Below are 22,775 nucleotides of genomic sequence, written 5' to 3'. Positions count from 1 at the left end.
ACTTTATCATGAGTCTAGCAATGGCTCAAAGTTATCATTGTAGCAATTGAGTAGCCAGAGGTAATACCTAAATAAAGGATTACAATTGTGTTTCAGAAAAACTTCAAGGGATGCTAAAGTTAGTGAGGTCAGAGAGAACGTAAAGAGGTTAACGTATTTGCCTTGCAAGCACTCAACCCCTGTTCAATCCCCGGCACTGTATATAGTCCCCTAAGCATTTCCAGGAGTGAACCCTGATCACAGAGCCAAGATAAAGTGATAAACATCTAGGCTTTCAGGCTTTTAAATAAATAAAAGTCTTAAATAAATAAAAGGTTTTTATTTTTTAAAAACTTCTCATACAAAATAGAAGCTTAAATAAATTTAAAAGCTTTCACGCAAATAAAAATTGAGTAGTGTGCAAAAACATTTAAGCAGATACAGGACACTTGCATAATCTTTAAAAATCTCCTATACAAATATAGATTAAATAAGGAGAAAAGAATGGCTTGACAGCTGGCAGAGGTGAAACCTGGCAGAGGCCGCACTGACTACACTGACCCTGTAACACAGATCAGCTTCATGGGCCCCTAAGAAAGGTGCCTCCAAAACCCTGCCCACCAGGATAGAATATCAGATGACCCCCAAATCAGAGACAATTTCCAAAAATACCTGACTAGTACTTTTTATGAAAGTATGAAAGATTAAGATGGACTTAGGAAATGATACCAGCCAGAAGAGAACTAGAGACAAAAAAGCAAGACCAAAAGAAGAGAGAGAGAACAAAAGGGAATGCTCCTGCCACAGAGGCGAGGGGAGGGGGGAATGAGGGTGGTGGTGGGAGGGATACTGGGATCATTGGTGATGGAGAATGGGCACCGGTGGAGGGATGGGTACTCGATCATTGTATGACTGAAACATAAGCACAAAAGTTTGTAAGTCTGTAACTGTACCTCACAGTGATACATTAAATAATAATAATAATAAAATAGTTTTGAAAAAGATATACAGGGGTTAAGGGAGCCTGCCTGGTACATGACCAACACATGTTCAACCCCCAGTATCATATATGATTCTCTGAGCAACTCGAGGCTGATCCTGAGCAGAGAGCAAGGAGTAAGCCCTGAGCACTGCCAGGTGTGTCCCAGATCCTCTCCCCCAAATAATAATAATAATAATAATAATAATGATGATGATGATGGTGATGGTTACCATTATAAAGAAAATATCTGATTATACAATATTCTTGTTCAAAAATCTTCTGTGTAGAGTTAGAAAGATAGACAATGGATAAGACATTTTCCTTGCACACAGCCTACTTGGGTTTGATCCCCAGCATCCCATATGGTCCCCAGAGCACCACCAAGAATGATTCCTGAGTACAGACCCAGGAGTAACCCCTGAGCATTGCCAGGCATGACCCCAAAACCAAAAAAAATTGTTTTCTGTGTCTTCTAGCTGAGTTTGAATCTATTCCTGAAACTATCTGATGTTTGTAGTTTCCCGTCCTTATTCCTCTGTGAACCCTTTACTCCCCACCCCCCAAAACTCATCTTGAAGTCTCCTACCTTCCTTCACTTATCTTCTGGGAAATGCTTTTCCTCCAAACTCAACTTGTCTAGAGCCCACGAATGCTCCGCAGCTTGAAGAAACTTCTAGCTCTTTCTTGAATTCCCAGGGAATCTCTCTCACAACCCTTTTAAGTTTCCAGTACTGCCCCAGCCCCCAGGCAAGGGGTGTCTCTACTCAATAAAAATTTGGAGTATCTTCCTTTCAATCACTAAGTCATCCATCATTCCTGAGATCATATGGTGCTGTTCAGAAGACCCTTAGGTACCTGCATTCTATTTCCCGGTCCTCATTTCTACCCTTAAGAACACTTTCTTGTCCTCCACACTAGGTGGGGTTGACCAGATATCTGAAGGGTCTTCAAGACTCAGCCCTACTACAAGGAGAATACAAAGAAATTACCATTTCCCTAACCTTTTTGGTGTTTATTTTGAGAAACCATATGAGATAAGACCATTAGAATGATGATTAAGAGGGACTCAATTTGTTTATATGCTTAGGAGTTCTGCCAAAAGTATTTACCCAGGATTCCCCCTAACCTCGGGACAATCTGGTTTATGAACCAGTAATATATTAACCAGCTAATATCCTACATTCCTCGAAAGGGATATCTTACTCCTGTTTTACTCATGGCTACATTCCCAACCCATCCTATTGTCTTATGCATTGTAGATGCTCCGTGTTTGTCAACATGAGTGTTGAATGAGCAGCATTTCTGACTTACATATTCCCTTTGAATCAAGGTTCTATGTTCTCCCTATACACATTCCTAGATCTGCATCCTTCTTCTGTGGGCCACAGCAGAATGTTCATGTCCCAAAGCCCTTCAAACACTGACCTGACAGTTGATGTGCCGAAAGCTTATCAGGAAGGAATAAACACGCCTCCAGATTCCCTTGACAGTAAATTGCAAGTGAACTTCAACTTCGAGACATGTGAAAACAGCCCAGCGTGGAAACGATGGTTAAGTGGTTCCAAGTTAGGCCGCACGGTAGTTTGAAATGAACAATGTTTTGGCTGCAACAAGTTGTAGAGATAGAGCATATGTTTGTCGTGCTTTGATTTTGATCTTCTGCTCCAAGGTTGAGGATATTCTCCCAAAAGGACAAGAAAAAAAGAAAGAACTGGGTAGAAAAAAACGTGTTCACCCATCACTGAAATACGTTGTACCCGAAGCACAAACACCTTGAGAGAAGAACATGGTGATGGTTCTTCACAATCACCTGATTAAAGAGCTGGGGTGTGGTCCTGCCTCCCAGGGAAATACAACAAACACTGAGAGGCCGCCCACAACACCTGAGCACTCACAGACAAGCCTGGGCTTGGCCTCAGTGAACATAGGAGAAAAGATGACTGCCCGAGCCACCAAGAGGGTGTTGCCAAGTCCGCTCAGGTGGATCACAATGACTGCATGAGGTCATGGAATGTTGGAGATGAAATGAAAGTGACTCCTAAGTCACAAAGTCGCGGGCTGACGGGCATCCTTTTGACAGGGCTCCCAAGAATACATTAGTATGTCACTTCCCTCCATGAGCCCAGGAAGTAGTGACCTCTCCCAGGCAGAGTTGGGGTCAAATTCATGCTCGCCCAGTTCCCACCAAAGCCTACTCTCTCCAGGGCTTGCTGGAACGTAAGAATAGCTACAGCCTGCCCACCCTGGGATTTGTCTGTATGAAGGCAGGTGCACCAAACATAAGACAGGTGAATAGGCAAGTGTACTTCTTAAAGAAACAACAAAAAGGTGGCAAGAACCTGGCAGCAACCCCTGAGAAGGCCCTGGCACCATGGACAGTAACGAATCTCTTGAGTCTGTCACAAAAGGTGAAAAGGCATCTCATTTCTCACCACTCAGGCCCTCTGTCTCAGTATGACACCCAGCAGTCACATCACTCCCAAAGCCCCCTTCCCTCCTTACCTGGGACCCTCTAGAAGTAGGAGGCTGTGTTACATTGACCTGACCTCAGGGCTGGCCAAAGTGGAGATGGTTCAGGGCAGAGCTTCTGCGGAACTGGCCTATGCTAGTTCTAGGTGTCTTTTTCCATTTTGTGAGTCGGTTGATGTCATGTTAGTGTTTTCCATTTTGTGAGTCTGTTAGTCTTTTCCGTTTTGTGAGTCGGTTGATGTCACGTTAGTGTTTTGAAGCCAGATAGGTTGAGAATATTTATGACCCATAAATTGTCTAGCATGACAAATCAGGTTTGGTTTGGTTTCTGGGGAACCTATTCAATGTTTCCCAGTGTTCCACTGCCTGGGTGGAATTCTAAAACATTTTGGTGAAACGTAAACTCAGAAAGTCTGCATGCTTTGATCAGGTTTAGCTTCTAGAAGTCCTCTGAGTGCCTGTCTACTGCTACTTTCACCCCTGCTCATATGGGCCTTGCCTTCCAGACTGGGAAATAAATGCTGGGAATAGGATCTAGGATAAGACTAAGAAAAAAGCAGACCCATGTGGACACAGTGGGAATTCTACTATCTTAAGAGCTGGGAGGGGGGCTGGAGCAATAGCACAGCGGGTAGGGTGTTTGCCTTGCATGCAGCCGACCCAGGTTCGATTCCCAGCATCCCATATGGTCCCCCGAGCACCGCCAGGAGTAATTCCTGAGTGTATGAGCCAGGAATAACCCCTGTGCATCGCCGGGTGTGACCCAAAGAAGAAAAAAAAAAGAGCTGGGAGGTAAAAACTTGAGACCCCTAGCCAAAGGTTCAGCCCACCCAAAGAGCAAGTTGGCAATGTTCTGATGGCATCAGGTGGCGGAACGTGTCTACTCCAAACCAGGATGTCCTGCTGATATGGGCAGACTAGCTCTGGACCTTTGGGTGAGGCTCTGGGGAGCACAGAACTGAACTCAGATTAGCCCAGCACTGGACCCAGAGACAGAAAAATTAAATCTAGTATGTGCAAGGCCTGGTGGAAAGAAAATGAAGAACATGGATATTCTGGGGCTGGAGCGATAGCACAGCGGGTAGGGCGTTTGCTTGCACGTGGCCGACCCGGGTTCGATTCCCAGAATCGCATATGGTCCCTTGAGCACCATCAGGAGTAACTCCTGAGTGCAGAGCCAGGAGTAACCCCTGTGCATTACTGGATGTGACCCAAAAAGCAAAAAAAAAAAAAAAAAGAACAGGGATATTCATTCATTCAGAGCCATCAGTTCTGATGCAAGAGAAATTTTTGTGGGGCTAAGGAGATATTCAATGGGTAGAGCTCTTGCTTTGCATGCAGCTGATTGGGGTTTGATCCCCGGAACCCAATATGTCCCCCCCAGTCCTACCAGGAGTGATTCCTGAGCACAGAGCGATGAGTCAGCTCTGAGTACTGCCATATGCAGCTTAAAAACAACACCCACCCCTCCACAAAAAAATAAGGGAAATTTTTGCAAGTCCTTCCTTTCCATGCTTATTGACAAATATTGGATTGGGAAGAAGAGAAGCTAGAGCCAATGCTCAGCGGCAGGGCTGTCCCTCCAGTGCCGGAGTCTGCTCTAACTGAACAGCTGCCCATGTCATCCGCCTTGCTTCTGGCCACACCTCCCCCACCCAAACATCCTCTGTGCCAGCCAATAAGGAAACCAGAGTATCCACACACATCCTGAATCCAGAAGAACAACAGAACCTGCACTCCCTTAAGCCAATAGAAAGGAAAAGAGTAGTAAGGTGGGGGAGAGGGGCTGGAGAGATAGTACATCAGGTAAGGCGTCTCATCCGGGCTTCCATCCACAGCATCCCATATGGTCCTCTGAGCACTGCCAGGAGGGCCAGGAGTAACTTCTGAACATCGTTGGGTATGGGCCAAAAAACAAAATAAAACAAAAAAACAAAGCGAAAAGAAAAGGTGTAGTAAGCAAGACTCGTCTCTCTCTCTCTCTCTCTCTCTCTCTCTCTCTCTCTCTCTCTCTCTCTCTCTCTGGCTCCAAACAGTGAAGCAGGAGTGCAGGGAGTATTGGGTGAGGGAGGGATGGGATGAAGGGTCTAGCACAAGATCCCACTGCCTATTCATGGGAGGGGGGCTTGGAGAATGGAGCACGTGTGCGCGCACACACACACACACATACACGGGTCTAGACACAGCAACAGATCTGCAGCACCCTGAGAGACGGAGGCTGCAGCCAGGATCTGGGGTGCAGAAGAAAAGAGCAGAGGCAGAAAGCAAGGGGTTGTGGGGGGGGCGCGTGTAGGGGGTTCCTCCCTGGGAGAGGCCAGTGGGGGTCAGCCGTCAGAAAGATGACTCTTTGTTTGCAGAGGACACCGAATCCTTGCCGAGGCCACAGAGCAGCGATGAGACCCTATACTGCGAGGCCGAAGCCACGGTGGTCGTGGATAAGGAGAAGACGGCTCAGGAGAATCCAGAAACAGACCTGGAGCTGGAAGGTAGGCAGGGCAGCTGGGGTGTGTGGCGCTCTCTGCAGAGAAAGGAGTAGAAGCATCTGTGTGCTGCTTGGCTCCTGGGCGCGGCTGGGGGCGGGCCCTCAGGACCGGCCTGCTGACCAGTGGCAGCTGTGCTCCCGAGCCTCCTGGCTTCCTTGTGAACAGAGAGAAAACTGCAGGGAGGGGCCGGGGGGATAGTACGGCAGGTTAAGGCACTTGCCTTGCCTGGGATCGACCTGAGTTCCATCCCTGCCACCCCTTCTGTCCCGCCAGGTGTGATCCCTGAGGACCACTGGGTGTGGTCCAAAAAGGAAAGGAGAGGAAATTGTAGGGAGAAATGAGGACGTTCGCTTCTCTGAGTGTGGCCCCAGGCGGCTTCTTGTGTGGACTTTGTGGTAGCCCCTGGAGGTCTGCTTTATTAGCTTGCCGTCTCTTCCAAAGGAGAAATGCTGGCTTTGGAGGTTGGGGGGAGCTTGTGTGAACTGCCGCAGCCCATGGGGAACTAGCAAGCACGCTGATTCCCCGCCCGATCCCCTGCCCTCTGACCCCCCTTCTGCATTCCATATCTAGGGACCAATGGTATCTAGGCCCGTCTCGCACCCTGAGTGTTTTCCCTGCTCATGCGACTGCTCTTGCTGGCCCCTTCTTCAGGTTTTCCCTCTCCAGAAGTGTTCCCAGGACTGGGGGGAGCAGCTAAGGGAGGAGGGGGTAGGGTAATTACCTGGTTATTGGAAACAGCAGGTGCCCCTCCCTCCCACTTCCCCCCAGGAGGGAAGGACGCAGAGGAACATAGGAAGGGGCCCAGGGGCTGGCTCAATGGCTATAAGCATGTCTTGCGAGCATGAGACCCTGAGTTCGGTCCCCGGTGCCCCCCATCTGCATAGAGCGTGATCCCAGGGGCTGCTGTGGAGCGTGTAGGTTCCAGCACACAGGCAGATGTGTGCAAGCGCCACCAGTAGAGAAGTGTGCAGGCCCCGGTGAGCAGCAGCACGAGAGATAGCCGCAAGGCTAGCTGGGAGGAAGGCCCAGGTGAGCACCACAGTGACGCCGGAAAAGCACTGCAGCCAGGTATGAGAGCACTGCAAGCAAGCGCGTATCCACAACGGAAGGGAAGGTGGGAGGAGAAGGGGCTGATCCCACCTGATGGCCAGCCCCGCTGCCCAGTCCGCCAGCCCAGTAGTGATTGCATGCGTTTCCTGCAGCTGGGAGGCAGAGAGGCAGAAAGCTGTTCTGTTCCTCTGGGCTCCTCTGTGTCCTCAGTTCATAAATGCTCCCATCAAGGTAGCACCCAACTTCCCTCTCCACACGGAGACCTGACTCTCTCTCTCTGCCTCTGTCTCTCTGTCTGTCTCTCTGTCTGTCTGTCTCTCTCTCTCTGTGTCTGTCTGTCTGTCTGTCTGTCTGTCTCTCTCTCTCTCTCTCTCACACACACACACACACACACACACACACACACACACACCAGCTCTCATCAAGGTCAGCATCCAACTTCCCTCTCCACATGGAGACATGGCTCTCTGTCTCTTTGTCTCTGTTTCTCTGCTTCTGTCTCTCTGTCTGTCTCTGTCTGTCTGTCTCTGTCTCTCTTTCTCTCTCACACACACACCAGCTCCCATCAACATCCAACTTTACTCTGCACTCTCCGTCCGCATGAATGCCCTGTCTCTGTTTCTGTCTGTCTGTCTGTCTGTCTGTCTGTCTCTCTCTCTCTCTCTCTGTTTCTATCTCTTCCGCCCACCTTCCCTGAAACACACACACACACACACAACACACACGCGCGCACACACACACACACACACACACACATTCTAACTTCACCTCCAGGTCACCACTCACATTGATTTCAACAGGGGCTGGAGCGATAGCACAGCGGTAGGGCGTTTGCCTTGCACGCAGCCAACATGGCCAACCCGAGTTCGATTTCAACAGTGGATTTTTTTTCCCTAGGAGGGTCTGGCGACAGAACACAGTCCCATTGCTCCCCGCCACCCACCTCCCCAGTGCTGATGCCATTTTGGCAAGTGACTAAAACCTCTGTGAATAGGGCCAGAGAACATCCTCAGCAGAGCTGGAGCCAGACTCCAAGCCATGGTGGAGCCTGGGCGACCGTGAGCCCCTCCTGACTGGGTCTGGCTCCGCCAGCCTGTGATGGGGCAGGATCGCAGGTCCAGGCTCCTGCTCCCGGCACAGGGACAGAAGGGCGCTCCCAGGCCAGAATAGGGCTGGCGGGGCTCCAGGCCAGACTAGGAAACCAGCCCCACGGGAACTGCCAGCTGCAGGGGAGACCAGGGAGATAATCGCGCGCCACCCCCATGCCTCAGTTTCTGCCCACACAGGCTGTGGCCTGGGCGGCTGAGCCCTGGGGCCTGGGAAGACCGGGCTCCTGCTTCACCCCTCCACTGCCCACAGTGCTCTCCCCCGCACAGAGCTGCCACGGTCTGCCCTGACACGGGCGGGCTCCAGGGGCTGGCAGCCAGAGACAAACACAGGCACAGAGCTTGGTTGGCCTCAGGAATCCCTGCCATGTCGTGCCAGGAGTGGACACGGTGATGGGGCAGCCAGACAGTGCCAGGCCCTCAGCCAGGACAGTCGAGAGTCTGGGCATTAAGGCCCCAAGTCAGGGCTGGAGGGATAGGACAATGGTTAGGGTGTTTGCCTTGCACACAGCCACCCTGGGTTTGATCCCCACGTGGACTTCTGAGCACTGCCAGGAGCGGTCCCTGAGAGCAGAGCCCAGAGTGAGCCCTGAGTGCCACCGAGTATGGCCCCCAAAGCCAAAACTAAGTGAATAAAAGGCCCCCAAAAAGTGCACCTGAGGAAACAAATGCCTCAGCCCTGATATGCTGGTGCCCCTGAGAAAAGCCGAGAGGGACAGCGCTGCTTTGTTGCTGACAGAGTAGGGACCACAGTCCTTGCTGCCAGTGGGTGTGCAGAGTGTGGGAGGGAGGCCCAGCAAATGCAGGTTTGTGCCGCTCGCTGAGACTCGGGGGTCAGCCCTGGGAGAAGCCAACTCTCACTTAGTTCTCCTCTAACTCCTTGAAGTAGGGATTTAGGGCCCTTCAAGTAGGGATTTGGGGGTGGGGAACCCATAAGCCACTGCCATGATGCTCAGTCTGTAGTTTGGGTGCACCAGGGATGCACCAGGTAGTGTTAACGGGGATTGAGGGGGAGGAGACTGTGCAGAGCTAGGGATTGAACTTGGGGTCTTGTGCATACCACAAAGAGCTCTCTCCCAGCCCTACCCATGTTTTAAGAACAGAATCTGAAGTGAAGACGCACACCCCCATAAATGGACCTGTCCGTATGCAGCCAACCTTTCCAAGCTGGACTGGGTGGGCTTTTTAATTTTTTGTTTGTTTGTTTGGGGGGGTCACACCCAGCCATCCTCAGGGCTTACTCCTGACTCTGCACTGAGGGATCACTCCTGGGGGGTACTCCAGGGACTGTATGGGGTGCAAGGATTGAACCCAGGTTGGCTGCGTGCAAGGCAAGTACCCTCCCTGCCATACTATTGATTCAGCCCCGTGGGCCTTTTTTTCATTCCTGATGGCCAGGGATGGGATGCAGCCAAGCAGGGACCTTCTTGCTGCTTGTCCCTGGAAAAGTTCCAACCTGAAATCAGCTCAAGAGAGAGTTAGGGTCCCCCTGCCCTCCACTGGCTGACTTCCTGCCCTCTCTAGAGTACAAATCAACAAATCACAAATCATCCTGTTATTCGTCGATTGCCTCGAGCAGGCCCCAGTAACGTCTCCTTCATCCTAGTCCTGAGATTATATTCAAGGCTCTTTAGGAGAATGAGACCCATCATTGTTACTGGTATTTGGCATATTGGGTACGCCACGGGGAGTTTGCCAGACTCTGCCCTGTGGGCAGGCTACATTCGGTAGCCTGCCAGTTTGTCCAAAGTAGGAATAAGATGTCAAAATAAGATGTCGCGCGGCCGCGAATGCTTTCTAGAGCACACACTCCCAAAAGACAGATTCTGAGGTGGGGGAGAGGGAGGCTCGCTAGTCAGAGGGGGGGAGGGGAGGAGGGCCGGGGTAGGACACCCCCCTCCCACATCCTCCCGTCTCTATCTTTCTCTGCAGACACGGAGAAATTCTTCACCACTGGGCAGAAGGAGCTGTACCTGGAGGCCTGCAAACTGGTGGGCGTTGCTCCTGTCTCCCGCTTCCTGCGCACCATGGACGAGACTGTGGTGAACCTCAACCACCACGGGCTGGGGCCCAAGGGGATCAAGGCGATCGCCATCACCCTGGTGGTGAGCATGGGGGCAGGGGCTAGGGGGCGGGGGCTGGGGGACAGGGGCTCATGCTGGGGTGGAGGGTAGGAGAGCTCTCTGCACCCCAGAGAATCTTGAACTGCAACCGGATGCTCACCCCCACCCCCACCCTGTCCTAGGTTCTGCTTGGCTGCCCTAGGGGGTCACCCCAGAGGCCAGGGGTCCCCACTAGCTCCTGGGAGGCTGCTGGGGCCCAGGTCTCGGGCATCTGAGCACTTTTCCTGTGGGCAGGTCTGGGCACTCGTGAGGACCAGGTCAGGATGGCAACTGGGTTCCACTGCCAAGCTGACCTCTGCCTTAAATGGGGGGGGGGGGGGGTCCTGCTTTACTGTTCCACTCAAGGGCCTGCTTCTGTAGAGTGGGCCATGTTTTCTTTCTTACAGAAGAATGCACTGTCAGTCTGTCTGTCTATTTCTCCTCTCTCTTTCTTTCTTTTTTTTTTTCTTTTTGGGTCACACCTGGCGATGCTCAGGGATTACTCCTGGATTTGCACTCAGGAATTACTCCTGGCGGTGCTCAGGGGACCATATGGGATGCTGAGAATCGAACCTGGGTCGGCCGCGTGCAAGCAAATGCCCTACACACTGTGCTATCACTCCAGCCCCTCTCCTCTTTCTACACGCTGTGCTATCACTCCAGCGCCTCTCCTCTTCCTTTTGGTTCTGGGACCACATCCGGCAGTGCTCGGGGATCACTTTTGGCAGAGCTTGAAGGGTCATATATGGTGCCAAGGATTGATTGAACTAGGGTCTGCCAAGTGCAAGGCAAGCCCTATACTATCTCTGTCTGTCTGTCTGTCTGTCTGTCTATCTGTGTGTGTGTGTGTGTGTGTGTGTGTGTGTGTCTGTCTGTCTGTCTGTCTGTCTGTCTCCCAGCTTGGCATGAGTGAACTTGGACTTCACCTTGAAATTCATCACCCCTTTACATAACTACAATCAATTGCCTATGAAACAAACTTCCTTCACAGGAAAAAAAAAAAAAAGACCCACACTATTTCAAACCCAAACAGGCCTGCCCGATACCGCCGGCAGCCCATTCACTTAGGGGCCATCACAAACCAGTTCAGCATCAAAAGGGAAAAGCCCTCACTCATTCATAGACGCAGGACAACCTTTGCATGTAGCCCAGGCCCATTCCAAAGCCACCTGCTGGCCAGGTGAGACTATGCTGCCTTCGGGGGTGTAGGGGAAGGAGGGAAGGGCAACAGGAACCAGCTGTGCTGACAGCAAAACGGCTGATGAATGAAGTGTCAGGAGTGCCCCTTTACCTCGGGAGTGTGGTGGGGGAAAGGCGGATCATGACGAGGCTCTCTCGGGGCTGGCCCCCTCGATCCTCAGCAGCGGTGGCTGGGTTGAGGGGGCTCTGTCCTGGGTTTCTCTGGAGCTCTCTCTCCCTGGACCGCTGGGCTGACGTGCCACTTGACTGGGCATGCGCGTCTCTGCTCTGTCCTTTCACTTTGCACGTGTGGCGGTTCCCCTGCTCGTCTCAGGTGCTCCCTGATAAGTGGGATCATATTTCATTCTTCCGGGGAGTCTCTGCCACAGCACCTAGCCCGGGGCCCTGTTCTGAGCGAGGCACCGCCCTTGGCAGCTGGGCTGTTCTCTGTTCGCCCCATTTTGCCAGCAGTCCACACAGAAGGGGACATAGACCCTCCCCCACCCCGAGAGTGAGCGTGGGTGGAGTTGGTCATGGGGCTCTTAAGGAGTCCCCAGGAAGGCTCTGGGGGTGGGAGGGGATTATATCACTTCCTGTGGCCTGGCTCTGCTGACATAACGGCAGGGAGACCGACTGGGCCACGTCACCAGCCTCTGAGCATGACTGAAAAGTGCCCACCCCAGGTTGCTGAGCCTGGGTCATGTCATGAAGGGGGAGAGGACGCCCACACAGCACTGGCTTGAGCCAATGCTCATTCTCTCTCATTCCTGCCCTACCAACTGCTTCCCTCAACTGCCTGACATGCATTGAAAATGCTCAGATTGGGGTGGAGAGATATTACAGCTGGTAGGGTGCTTGCCTTGCATGCAGCTGACCCAGGTTCGATCCCTGGCAACCCATAATTTCCCCCCAATCCTTTCAGGAGTGAGTCCTGAGTGCAGAGCGAGAATAAACCCTGAATACTGAGACTGGAACAATAGCACAGCAGGTAGGGCATTTGCCTTGCACACGGCCGACCCGGGTTCGATTCCCAGCATCCCGTATGGTCCTCTGAGCACTGCCAGAAGTGATTCCTGAGTGCAAAGTCAGGAGTAACCCCCGTGCGTCGCCAGGTGTGACCCAAAAAGCAAAACACAAACAAAAGCAACTCTGAACACCAGTCGGTGTGGCCTAAAACAAGGAAGGAAGGAAGGAAGGAAGGAAGGAAGGAAAGAAGGAAGGAAGGAAGGAAGGAAGGAAGGAAGGAAGGAAGGAAGGAAGGGAGGGAGGGAGGGAGGGAAGAAGGAAGGGAGGGAGGGAAGAAGGAAGGGAGGGAGGGAAGAAGGAAGGGAGGGAGGGAGGGAGAACAGGGATAATTAAGTTCCAGTGAGAGCTACCCCACCCCTTAGACCCCAAGTCATTTCCTTGGCCTTCCCCCAGGAGGATACACACAGGAAGATGCAGTTTGTCCTACAAGGTTCTTAAGGAGTTAAGTCCAGCCGCTTCCAACCCTCCTTGAGAAGTCTAGCCAAGAGCTTTCTTCCAATGCCAGGGCTAGATGACAGAAGGCACAGGAAAAGTTTCTTAAAGCCTTGCTTCAATGCCCTCCTTAATTGGGTTAATCTTTGTCTATGCCCTCTTAACTAGTTCTAGTCGGCTCAGTACCTCCCTGGGCCTCTTACTTTTCCTGACTTTAATGTTTTCACATCCCTCTTATAAATCCCCCTCCCCAGTCCTTTTGGGTAAAGATGTCCACAATGGGGTCAGAGAGATGGGGCGGGGAGGGGGGGTAGTGTTTAAAGTGCTTCCCTTGCATGCAATCAAGCCCAGTGGGATTCCAGCACTGCCTGTGGTCCCTGGAGCACTGCCAGAGGGCACTCCTGAGCATAGAACCAGGTATAGCCCTTGAGCACCACCAAGTGTGACCCCAAATCACCCACCCCACCACTCAAAACACAGACACACAAAGAGCAAAAGAAGTGCCAGGTCCTGGTATAGCTGGGTGGGCTGGCTTCTCCCATTCCCACTTCCAGAAGGGCTGTTCTCAGCCACGGTGGGAGTGTTCAGGAAAGTGCACTGTCACTGTCACTGTCCTCCCATTGTTCATCGATTTTCTCGAGCGGGCCCAGTAACATCTCCATCGTGAGACTTTTTCTTGTTACTGTGTTTGGCATATCGAATATGTCACGGGTAGCTTGCCAGGCTTTGCCATGCGGGCAAGATACTCTCGGTAGCTTGCCGGGCTCTAGAGAAGAGTGGAGGAATTGAACTCAGGTCAGCCATGTTGGCTGTGTGCAAGGCAAACGCCCTAGCCGCTGTGCTATCGCTCCAGCCCAGGAAAGTGCACAACTTTCGGAAAGGGGCCAGGGGACCAGGAACTGAGGTCACCCACCATCTGTCTTTCTCCTCCCACTCCGCCCCCCCCACCATGGCGACTGAAGTCCAACACAACTGTGACCACGCTGGAGGTGGCAGACAATTTCATCACAGAGAAGGGCACGAGGTACCTGATGGAGATGCTGCAGGAGAACTACTACCTACAGGAGCTGGTACCTCCCCCCCACCCCCGCCGCTGCCACCCCCCCCACACACACACTCTCACAGCCTAGCCCACATTAGCCCCCACTGCTCCCCAGGGCAGCTTCTCAGCAAGCTCCCTGTGGCCCTCAGGGAAACCTGGGGAACCATTTCTGACTGGGCCTGAGCAGTCCCCTCAGTGGGGCTGAAACTCCCTTCCACAGAGTTGCCTTGAACTGCGTGTTTTCAACAAAATAAAGACATGGGATCATTTCCTGAAGGACGGTGTCTGTGGTTAGAGAAAGGTGATAGTTATACGACCATGTGAATGTATTTCTGTGCACTTAAAAATGGTTAAGGAGGGGCTGGAGCAATAGTACAGCGGGTGGGGCATTTGCCTTGCACGCGGCCAACCTGGGTTCGATTCCAAGCATCCCATATGGTCCCCTGAGCATTGCCAGGAGTAATTACTGAGTGCAGAGCCAGAAGTAACCCCTGTGCATTGCCAGGTATGACCCAAAAAGCCAAAAAAAAAGGGTTAAGGAAGGGCTAGAATCATAGTACAGTGGATAGGACATTTGCCTTGCATGCAGCTGACCTGGGCCCAACACCTCAACAGCAAATATGGTCACTGGAGCACCGCCAGGAGTGATTTCTGAGTGCAGAGCCAGGAGTAACCCCTGAGCACTGCTAGCTGTGTCCTTCCACCAAAAAAAAAAAAAAAAAGTAAAGAAAGATAAAAGGTGAAAGTGGCAAATACTGTATGATGTCTATTTTACCACAATTTAAACAATTAAAGAGGGTGCAGGAGAGACAGTGCAGCAGGTAGGGTGCCTTCACACCTGCATTGCCAATCCCCGTTCCATCTCTGCCATCACATATGGTCCCCCTGGGCTCTAGGAGGGGTCAGCCTGGAGCACAGAGTCAGCAATAAGCCCAAGATCTGCTGGATGTGAACCTCCAACAAACAGAAGGCCGTTGGTATATAGTCTCTCTCCCCACATGAAGGGACTATGTCCGTGTTTGTTCCCACTTCTTCCTTCCTTCCATTGCGACTCATCCATCGGTGAAGAGAATTGGCAATGACTTTGTCCAAAACTCATTTTCCAGTTGTTTGATGACAGAGTACCCAAAGAACGCTGTGTTGAGCTAACTCCAATCCCTCTCCTCAGTGCTCCCTGGCCCTCCTCCCTGCCTCCCTCAGGGCAGGCCTAAGGATGTCTCTCTCTCTCTCTCTCTCTCTCTCTCTCTCTCACACACACACACACACACACACACACACACCAGCAAGATGTGAGATCTTGCCCTGTGAGATCTTGCCAAACTCAAGTGCTCTCTCTCTCCCTCTCCCTCTCCCTCCCCCCTCTCTGTCTCTCTGTCTCTGTCATTCTCTCCCTCTCTCTCTCTCCCTCTCCCTCTCCCTCTCCCTCCCCCCTCTCTGTCTCTCTGTCTCTGTCATTCTCTCCCTCTCTCTCTCTCCCTCTCCCTCTCCCTCTCCCTCCCCCCTCTCTGTCTCTCTGTCTCTGTCATTCTCTCCCTCTCTCTCTCTCTCTCTCTCTCCTCTCTGTCTCTCCCTCTTCTTCTCTCTCTCTCCTTCTCTCTCTCTCTCTCTCTCTCTCTCTCTCTCTCTCTCTCTCGCTGCACCCAGTGATGCTCAGGGGTTACTCCTGGCTCTGCACTCAGGAATTACTCCTAGCGTGCTCAGAGGACCATATGAGATGCCGGGGACCGAACCTGGGTCAGCCTCTTGCAAGGCAAGCACCCTCTCTGCTGTACTATCACTCCAACCCTCAAGTGCTTTCTTGCCTTTTAGAATATTTCCGAAAACGAACTCGGTTTGGAGGGAGCCAGAATCATCTCAGACTTCCTTCAGAAAAATTCCTCTTCCATCTCCAAACTCGAGCTTTCAGGTGGGCTGGTGGGCAGAGGGAGCAGCCGTGGGGAAGGAGGAGAGGTGAGGGTAGGAGCCTGGAGAACAGGTCAGGCAGCAGCATGCCTGAGGGCTGAAGGGACCTAGTGGCGGCAGGGAGTGAAATGGGGTCAGGTGCTGCACCATCTCCCCGCCCTTGGGTATCTTTTTATTTTTTTTCTTTTGAACTTAGATTTCTATTGCTTTTATGCCTAGTCTATTCTTGGGTCATAAGCTTTTGCTTCTTCAGTTTCTTCTGTGATATTTTTTTCTTCTGTGCCATCTTCCCTCCAGGTAAAAATAAGGAACGTTTCACAGATTCGTATTTCATCCTTGCTCAGGAGCCAGGCTAACCTCTGCATCATTCTAGTTTTAGGACATGTGATGCTAAAGTGAGCACTGTGTCCCTACTCTTTAATTCATGTTTTGTTTGTTTGGGGGCCACACCTGGGTTACTGCTGACTTTGTACTCAGAAATTACCCCTGGCGGTGCTCAAGGAATCACATGAAATGTCGGGGATCGAACCCAGGTCAGCCGTGTGCAAGGCAAATGCCCTCCCCACTGTTGTACTATCTTTCCATTCCCCCCTTTCATTAATTTTTTATTTCTCTCACAGAAAAAGAGGGAAAGGAAAATCTAGTACCCCTAGACCTACCCTCTCTTTGACTTGGGGTTTGAATTTGTATTAAACTCCCTGTCTGCTAATTCAATTCAAATTCAAAGTCCCAAGTGTTTATTCCTGAGTTCAGGGAACTAACACTTTCATCACTTTTCTGTTAGTTGCCCAAATCCAGGAACTAATCTGAAAGTGTCCAGGGCTAGGAATGCCCCGGGGTGGGAGGAAGGGGGCAGGTGGCACTACAAAATCAGAACACACAACACAGGAGCGCCTTTCACCTGGCTCTGGGCTGCTTGGTCACCCAGGGGTAAAGCTGCAACAAAGTTGGGCTCCCAGTTCAAACTGGCAAAACAAGAGAGAGAAGCGTTAAGAAAGCTGTTGGCAGTGGCCTCTACGAACTTGAGAAAACAAGACCTGTCAGTTGGAGGCTGACCTGAACGGCTCTGTGCAACTGTTCCCCAAACCTCTGCAGACCTCCATGAATTGACTGGAACGTAGGCAGCAGAGTATCTTGTGCTTAAGTATAATCTAAACCGACTACGATAAACATAAAAAAAAAAAAGCCAACAAAGCACTGCTTTACAAAACTAACTTCCCCCATGTAAAACTTCTAGAAATAAAAAGGCATATAAATAATAAAAGACTCAGCAGAGAAATTCAACAGCAAATCAAAGACATTTGGGGGCTGGAGCTATAGTACAGCGGGTAGGGCATTTGCCTTGCACGCGGCCGACCTGGGTTCGACACCCAGCATCCCATATGGTCCCCCCAAGAATTACCCGCCAGGGGTAATTCCTGAGTGCAGAGCCAGGAGTAACCCCTGAGCATCGCCAGATGTGACACAAAAAGAGAAAAAAGAAAAAAAAGACATGTTAAGAAAATTAGCAGCCAGGAAAATAGGTATTTTCTCTCTCTCTGCAGTATTACAAGATAGAGTTATAGAGAATAGAAAAGATAAAAGAGGACCAGAGCCATAGGACAGTGGGTAGATGCTTGCCTGACTCATAGTCAACCTAATCCCCAGCACCACATACAGTCCCCTGAGCCTGCCAGGAGTAATCTCTGAGCGCAGAACTAGGAGTAAGCCCTGAGCACTGTCAGCTGGCTTTGAAGTGTAGCAGACTTCCTTCACATCCCCTCCTGTCCCAGCCTGGCTTCACAGATGTGACTTTGCAGTGTTCGTAATAACTGCAGACTCCAAGCACGAAGCTATGGAGGGGTGCTGCCAGTGGACGCACGAACTTCGGGGCACCAACTCCTGCAATTTCCTGGCCAGTTGTGGAGCAGAGCAAAGAGAATGGATGGCACAAGGGAGTCGGCAGTGCTTGGGGGCCCATATGGGATGCCAGGAATTGAACCAGTGTCAACCGCGTGCAAAGCAAACGCTCTACCCACTGTCGCTATCACTCCAGCCCTGAGGGAGGCTCTTTTTCACCTGTTTTCCTCTGCATCTGTCTATTTGCTGAAAGAACCCACCACCTTTTCGATGCCTATTATCCCAAAGGACAGAAACTGGCAAGGGTGGGCTGTGGGGGTTGGGGGGTAGAGGCACCCCTGCTTGGAGAACCAGCTAATGCCGCCTTTCCTGCAGGAAACCACCTCGAGGACAAAGCCGCAGAGCTGCTCTGCCAAGCCCTGTCGGTAAGAAGTGAGGGCTGGGTGCAGACTAGCAGCACGAAGAGTTAGGGGACTCTGAGGGCTGGTACAGGGAAACCGGGAATACAGACCACTTCCATGGCAGCAAGTGGAGAGGCTGCAGCCTTGAGAAGAGTCACAGCAGGGGCTGGAGCGATAGCACAGAGGGTAGGGCGTTTGCCTTGCACGTGGCTGGCCCGGGTTCAATTCCCAGCATCCCATATGCCCCCCCTGAGTACCACCAGGAGTGATTCCTGAGTGCAGAGCCAGGAGTAACCCCTGAGCATCGCCAGGTGTGACCCAAAAAGCAAAAAACAAAAAAATAAGAGTCACAGCAAACGGTCTAGGGGTCCACATGGGCGAGTCCCTGTGGGACAGGCTGACTGCACAGCTGTCGGGGATGGAAGACACCCAGGCCTCCTCAGTTTGGGTGGTGGGGAGGCCTGGAGGCAGGGATTCCTGGCAGAGGAGAGACATTCACCATCCCACAGGAGACCTCAGTGACCTCTTTGCAACTGTTTCTTTCTCTAGTACAATTACCAGATTAAGGTGTTGGATCTCAGCCACAACAAATTCGCTGATAAGGCAGGGGAGGAGCTGGGAGTGATGCTGGGTGAGTCTCCCATGGGGGGAGCGGAGGGCCCTCCCAGGGGCGGGATGAGGACCTTGGCTCCTTAGAGTCACATCTCCCCATCTTCATCGTCTGGACGTTATGATTGTCAAAGTGCCGTAGACATCCCATGAAAGGGAGTTGATAGGATGCCTTTACCTGATGGATGGGCATGAAAGAAAGCAAGTGATAGATCCAACAAAGAAACTGACCACTGACTCCCGGGGTGACGGAAGCCTGGCGCATGGTGCTTGCATCACGATCACGATCACGACCACCCTGTTGTTCGTCGATTGCCTCGAGCAGGTGCCAGTAACGTCTTCTTCGTCCTAGCCCTGAGATTTTTTTTTTTTAAAGTGCCATATTCAAGGCTTTTTCAGGGTTAGGAGAATGAGACCCATCATTGTTACTGGTATTTGGCATATTGGGTATACCACGGGGAGTTTGCCAGACTCTGCCGTGTGGGCATGTTACATTTGGTGCTTGCATGGTGTGCAGAAATTGTCACAAAAAGGATCCCGCGATCAAGAGTGATAGCATAGCGGGTAGAGTATTTGCCTTGCACACGGCTGACCTGGGTTCAATTCCCAGCATCCCATATGGTCCCCTGAGCACCGCAAGCAGTAATTTCTGAGTGCATGAATCAGGAGTAACCCCTGTTCAATGCTGGGTGTGACCCAAAAAGCAAAAAAAAGGGGAAAAAAAGGATTCCACTATCTGACCCTAAATTTGAAACTCACCTATATGAAAAAGCATCATGGACCCTGTTGAAAGACAATCCATAGACAGGAATAGATATTTGCAGCATGTGTAGAATACAGAAGAGGGATGTTCAGAAGAGTGATTCAACAGCCGAGGGATCAGTTATGCCATAATGGTTCCTCCCACAGGACACTGCTGCAGTTATGTGGACAAAGGAAACCAAATGCCCAAAATGTTTTAGTCACTAGGGGACAAAAATGCAAAGCAAAACAACAACAAACATCCCCCTTGTCATCTACCCAAACTGCAAGATTTTCAACTCAGAGAACATAGAGGACAGCTAATGCCCGGGGAGAAATGAGAGCACTGAGAAGCTGCTAGGCAGAGGCACTTTGGAGAGCAATATGACGCGATTTAGTACAACTGAGAAAGTACAATCCCCCCACGATCCGTCTCTCCACCGACGCTCTCGCACAAAGAGACTGTCAGGAGCTTCATTGCAAACTGTTATGACAGAGAAAGGAAGCGAGAACGCAAATGCTTCTCCCGGGAGTGAATGAATAGAGGGGAAGACTCCCTCGTGGAGAGGCACAGGGAACTCATTTAACTGGGACGATGAGAGAAAGCCCCCTCCCGATAGATGATTTTCTCCTGGAGCCTGAGGATCAGAGGAGAAACAGGCTTGGGAGCTCTGCGATCACAGACGGACAGGAAGAACGGGCTCGCCCTACACCCCACTCCCTGGGCTGCTGTTCCCAGTCCTCATGCCGTGTGGGGTCTCTGTGTCTGCTGCAGAGAGTCCCCTGCAGCCCCACACAGATGGAGGCTCATGAGTGGGGCAATCGTGGGCTTATTGGGTTTGCAGCCTGAATCCTGGGGGCCAGGCTCCATGAAGAGAGTCACACCTGCAGCAAAGGTCAGCTGGCAGGTTTAGAAGCATCGCTGTACCTGGATGTGGAAGGTGGGCTGGAGGAAGGGAGACCAGCACGGGGTCGTCGGAGCCAGTGGGAATGGGAGCCAGGGCCGAGTGGTCAGGAGCTGAGTGCAGGAGGCTCTGGGCACACGTTGGAGGGAAAGACACAAGGACTGGTTGGTGTAAAGAATCAGGGCAGGAGAGTGCAGTGGGTAGGGCACTTGCTCGCACCCAACCAACGTGGAATCACTCCTCAGCCTTGCATATGGTCCCCCAAGCCCCACTCGGAGTGATCCCTGAGCACAGAGCCAGGAGTAAGCCCTGAGCACAGCTGGATGTGACACTGAACAAACAAACAGAAGCACAAGAAGACAGACTCATGATAGTCTTTTTTTCTTTTCTTTTTTGGATCACACCTGGCGATACTCAGGGATTACTCCTGGCTCTGCACTCAGGAATTACTCCTGGCAGTGCTCGGAGGACCATATGGGATGCTGGGAGTTGAACCCAGGTTGGCTGCGTGCAAGGCAAACGCCCTACCCACTGTGCTATTGCTCCAGCCCCGACTCATGATAGTTTTATTTGGTTCTGGTTGGAGGTGGTGCCTTTTACTAAGGTGGGAAAATTCAGGGGTTACTGGTATCAGGGGCAGGGACTCAGGGTCATACTTTCTATGTGGGAGGGTGAAGGCATAACACAGTGGGTAGGGTGATCACCTTGTATGCAGCGGACCTGGGTTCAATCCCTGGCAGGTTCCCCCAGCCCACCAAGAATGATCCCTGAATCAAGAGCCAGGAGGAAGCCCTGAGCACTGCCAGGTGTGACTGCTCCCAAAAGGGCCTATAAGACTTGACGGGGCTGGAGTGAAAGCACAGCAGGTAGGGCATTTGCCTTGCACTCAGCCGACCCAGGTTCGAGTCCCAGCATCTCATATGGTTCCCCAAGCACCGCCAGGAGTAACTCCTGAGTGCAGAGCCAGGAGTAACCCCTGTGCATCGTGAGGTATGACCCAAAAAGCAAAAAAAGAGAAAGACTTGAGATGTCCACCCCTCAGGGTGGGACAGTAGGTAGACCCAGGCTCATGGAGAAATCATACAGGAGGGAGCAGAGACAGAGTTGAGCGACGGTCCTCGTGCCAACCCCTGCATCCCGCAGCAGTTTTAGGTGTAGTTGAGAAAAAAAGATCAGTGAGTTGAAAAATTCTTTTATAAGAACATTCTAGTAAGAATAAAATACTTAACCTATTATTCGTTTAAAGCTACTCAACGTGATGTGACTGCTCTGTGACAGGCGTCATGCTAGGCAGTTGACAGCCTCAGAAAAACCTTGCATGAGATAAACCACAACACCCAAAAGGAGAGAGAGAACAAAAGGGAATGCCCTGCCACAGAGGGAGGGTGAGATGGGGGGGATGGGGGGTGGGAGGGATACTGGGATCCGTGGTGGTGGAAAATGGGCACTGGTGGAGGGATGGGTATTTGATCATTGTATAATTGGCGCATGCCTCAGGCAACCGCAAGCTAATGCCCGAGCTCGCAAAGCAGTGCAGAGATGCGATCAAGGAAGACCTCAAAGAGAGAAGAGCAGAAGTACTGCTAGATGCGGCAGAAGCCAGGAAAAGTATTCGTAACGCCCGCCTGTCCTTCGCCAACTACAAGATGACTACCCTCCGACGTCCTGATGGATCCATCACATCCTCCAGAACGGCAATGGAGAAGATTATCCATGACTTCTACTCAAATCTCTTCGATAGCCATGTCCACTTGCCGACATACCAAATTCCACAGGATGGATATGTCGTTCCCAACGTTCTCCCTTCCGAAATCCAACACGCCATTTCGTCGGTAAAAAAACAAACAGCACCCGGCCCAGACAAGGTCAGACCTGAACACCTGAAGAACCTGCCGTCAGTACTCAGCAATACACTGGCTCGGCTCTTCACTCGCTACCTGTCTGAATGCAAGATTCTGTCCCAATGGAAAACCAGCAGGACCGTACTACTGTTCAAGAAGGGAGACATCCATGACATTGGCAACTATCACCCGATCCGCCTATTGTCTGTCATCTACAAGTTGTTCACTCGAGTCATCCTAAATAGGATTGGCAGAACACTAGATGAAGGACAACCATGCGAGCAAGCCGGGTTCCGCAAAGGATTCAGCACCATCGACCATATCCACACGATAACCAAGCTCATTGAGGTTTCTCGGGAGTTCAAGATGCCGCTCTGTCTAAAGTTCATTGATTTAAAGAAGGCCTTTGATTCTGTTGAGACAGAAGCGGTCATTGAAGCCCTAGCCAATCAGGGCATTCAAGCCCAATACATCAGGATCCTCCGTGAGCTGTATTGCGGATTCACTACCAGGATCTCACCATTCTACAAAGAAGTGATCGTTGATGTCAAGAGAGGGGTGCGGCAGGGTGATACCATTTCACCGAAACTCTTCAGTGCCACCCTCGAGAACATCATGCGACGACTGGAATGGGAAGGAATGAGAGTGAAGATAGATGGTCGGCAACTACACCACCTCCGTTTTGCT

The 22,775-nt window shown here is 51.5% G+C and overlaps 1 protein-coding gene and 1 non-coding gene across 2 annotated transcripts in view; one reads left to right on the top strand and one right to left on the bottom strand.

The window, feature by feature from the left end:
* The first annotated feature begins 3,332 nt into the window (after positions 1 to 3,332).
* The window catches only part of LRRC74A (leucine rich repeat containing 74A), a 32,286-nt gene continuing 12,843 nt past the window's right edge, over positions 3,333 to 22,775 (top strand). Inside the window, exons 1-7 of the mRNA XM_056133336.1 lie at positions 3,333 to 3,369; positions 5,788 to 5,916; positions 10,002 to 10,174; positions 13,771 to 13,878; positions 15,660 to 15,756; positions 17,967 to 18,016; positions 18,542 to 18,623. Of these exons, the coding sequence (XP_055989311.1) occupies positions 3,333 to 3,369; positions 5,788 to 5,916; positions 10,002 to 10,174; positions 13,771 to 13,878; positions 15,660 to 15,756; positions 17,967 to 18,016; positions 18,542 to 18,623 (676 nt within the window). The remainder of the gene's footprint in view (positions 3,370 to 5,787; positions 5,917 to 10,001; positions 10,175 to 13,770; positions 13,879 to 15,659; positions 15,757 to 17,966; positions 18,017 to 18,541; positions 18,624 to 22,775) is intronic.
* Positions 16,052 to 16,155, bottom strand: LOC130042187 (U6 spliceosomal RNA). The gene has a single exon (XR_008795156.1). It is a non-coding gene; the product is annotated as a U6 spliceosomal RNA (small nuclear RNA).

Source organism: Sorex fumeus, unplaced genomic scaffold (assembly GCF_029834395.1).
Source record: "Sorex fumeus unplaced genomic scaffold, SorFum_2.1 ptg000098l, whole genome shotgun sequence".
Classification (NCBI taxonomy): domain Eukaryota; kingdom Metazoa; phylum Chordata; class Mammalia; order Eulipotyphla; family Soricidae; genus Sorex; species Sorex fumeus.
The sequence above is the reverse complement of the archived record's forward strand: the minus strand, read 5'-3'. Positions and strand labels throughout refer to the sequence as shown.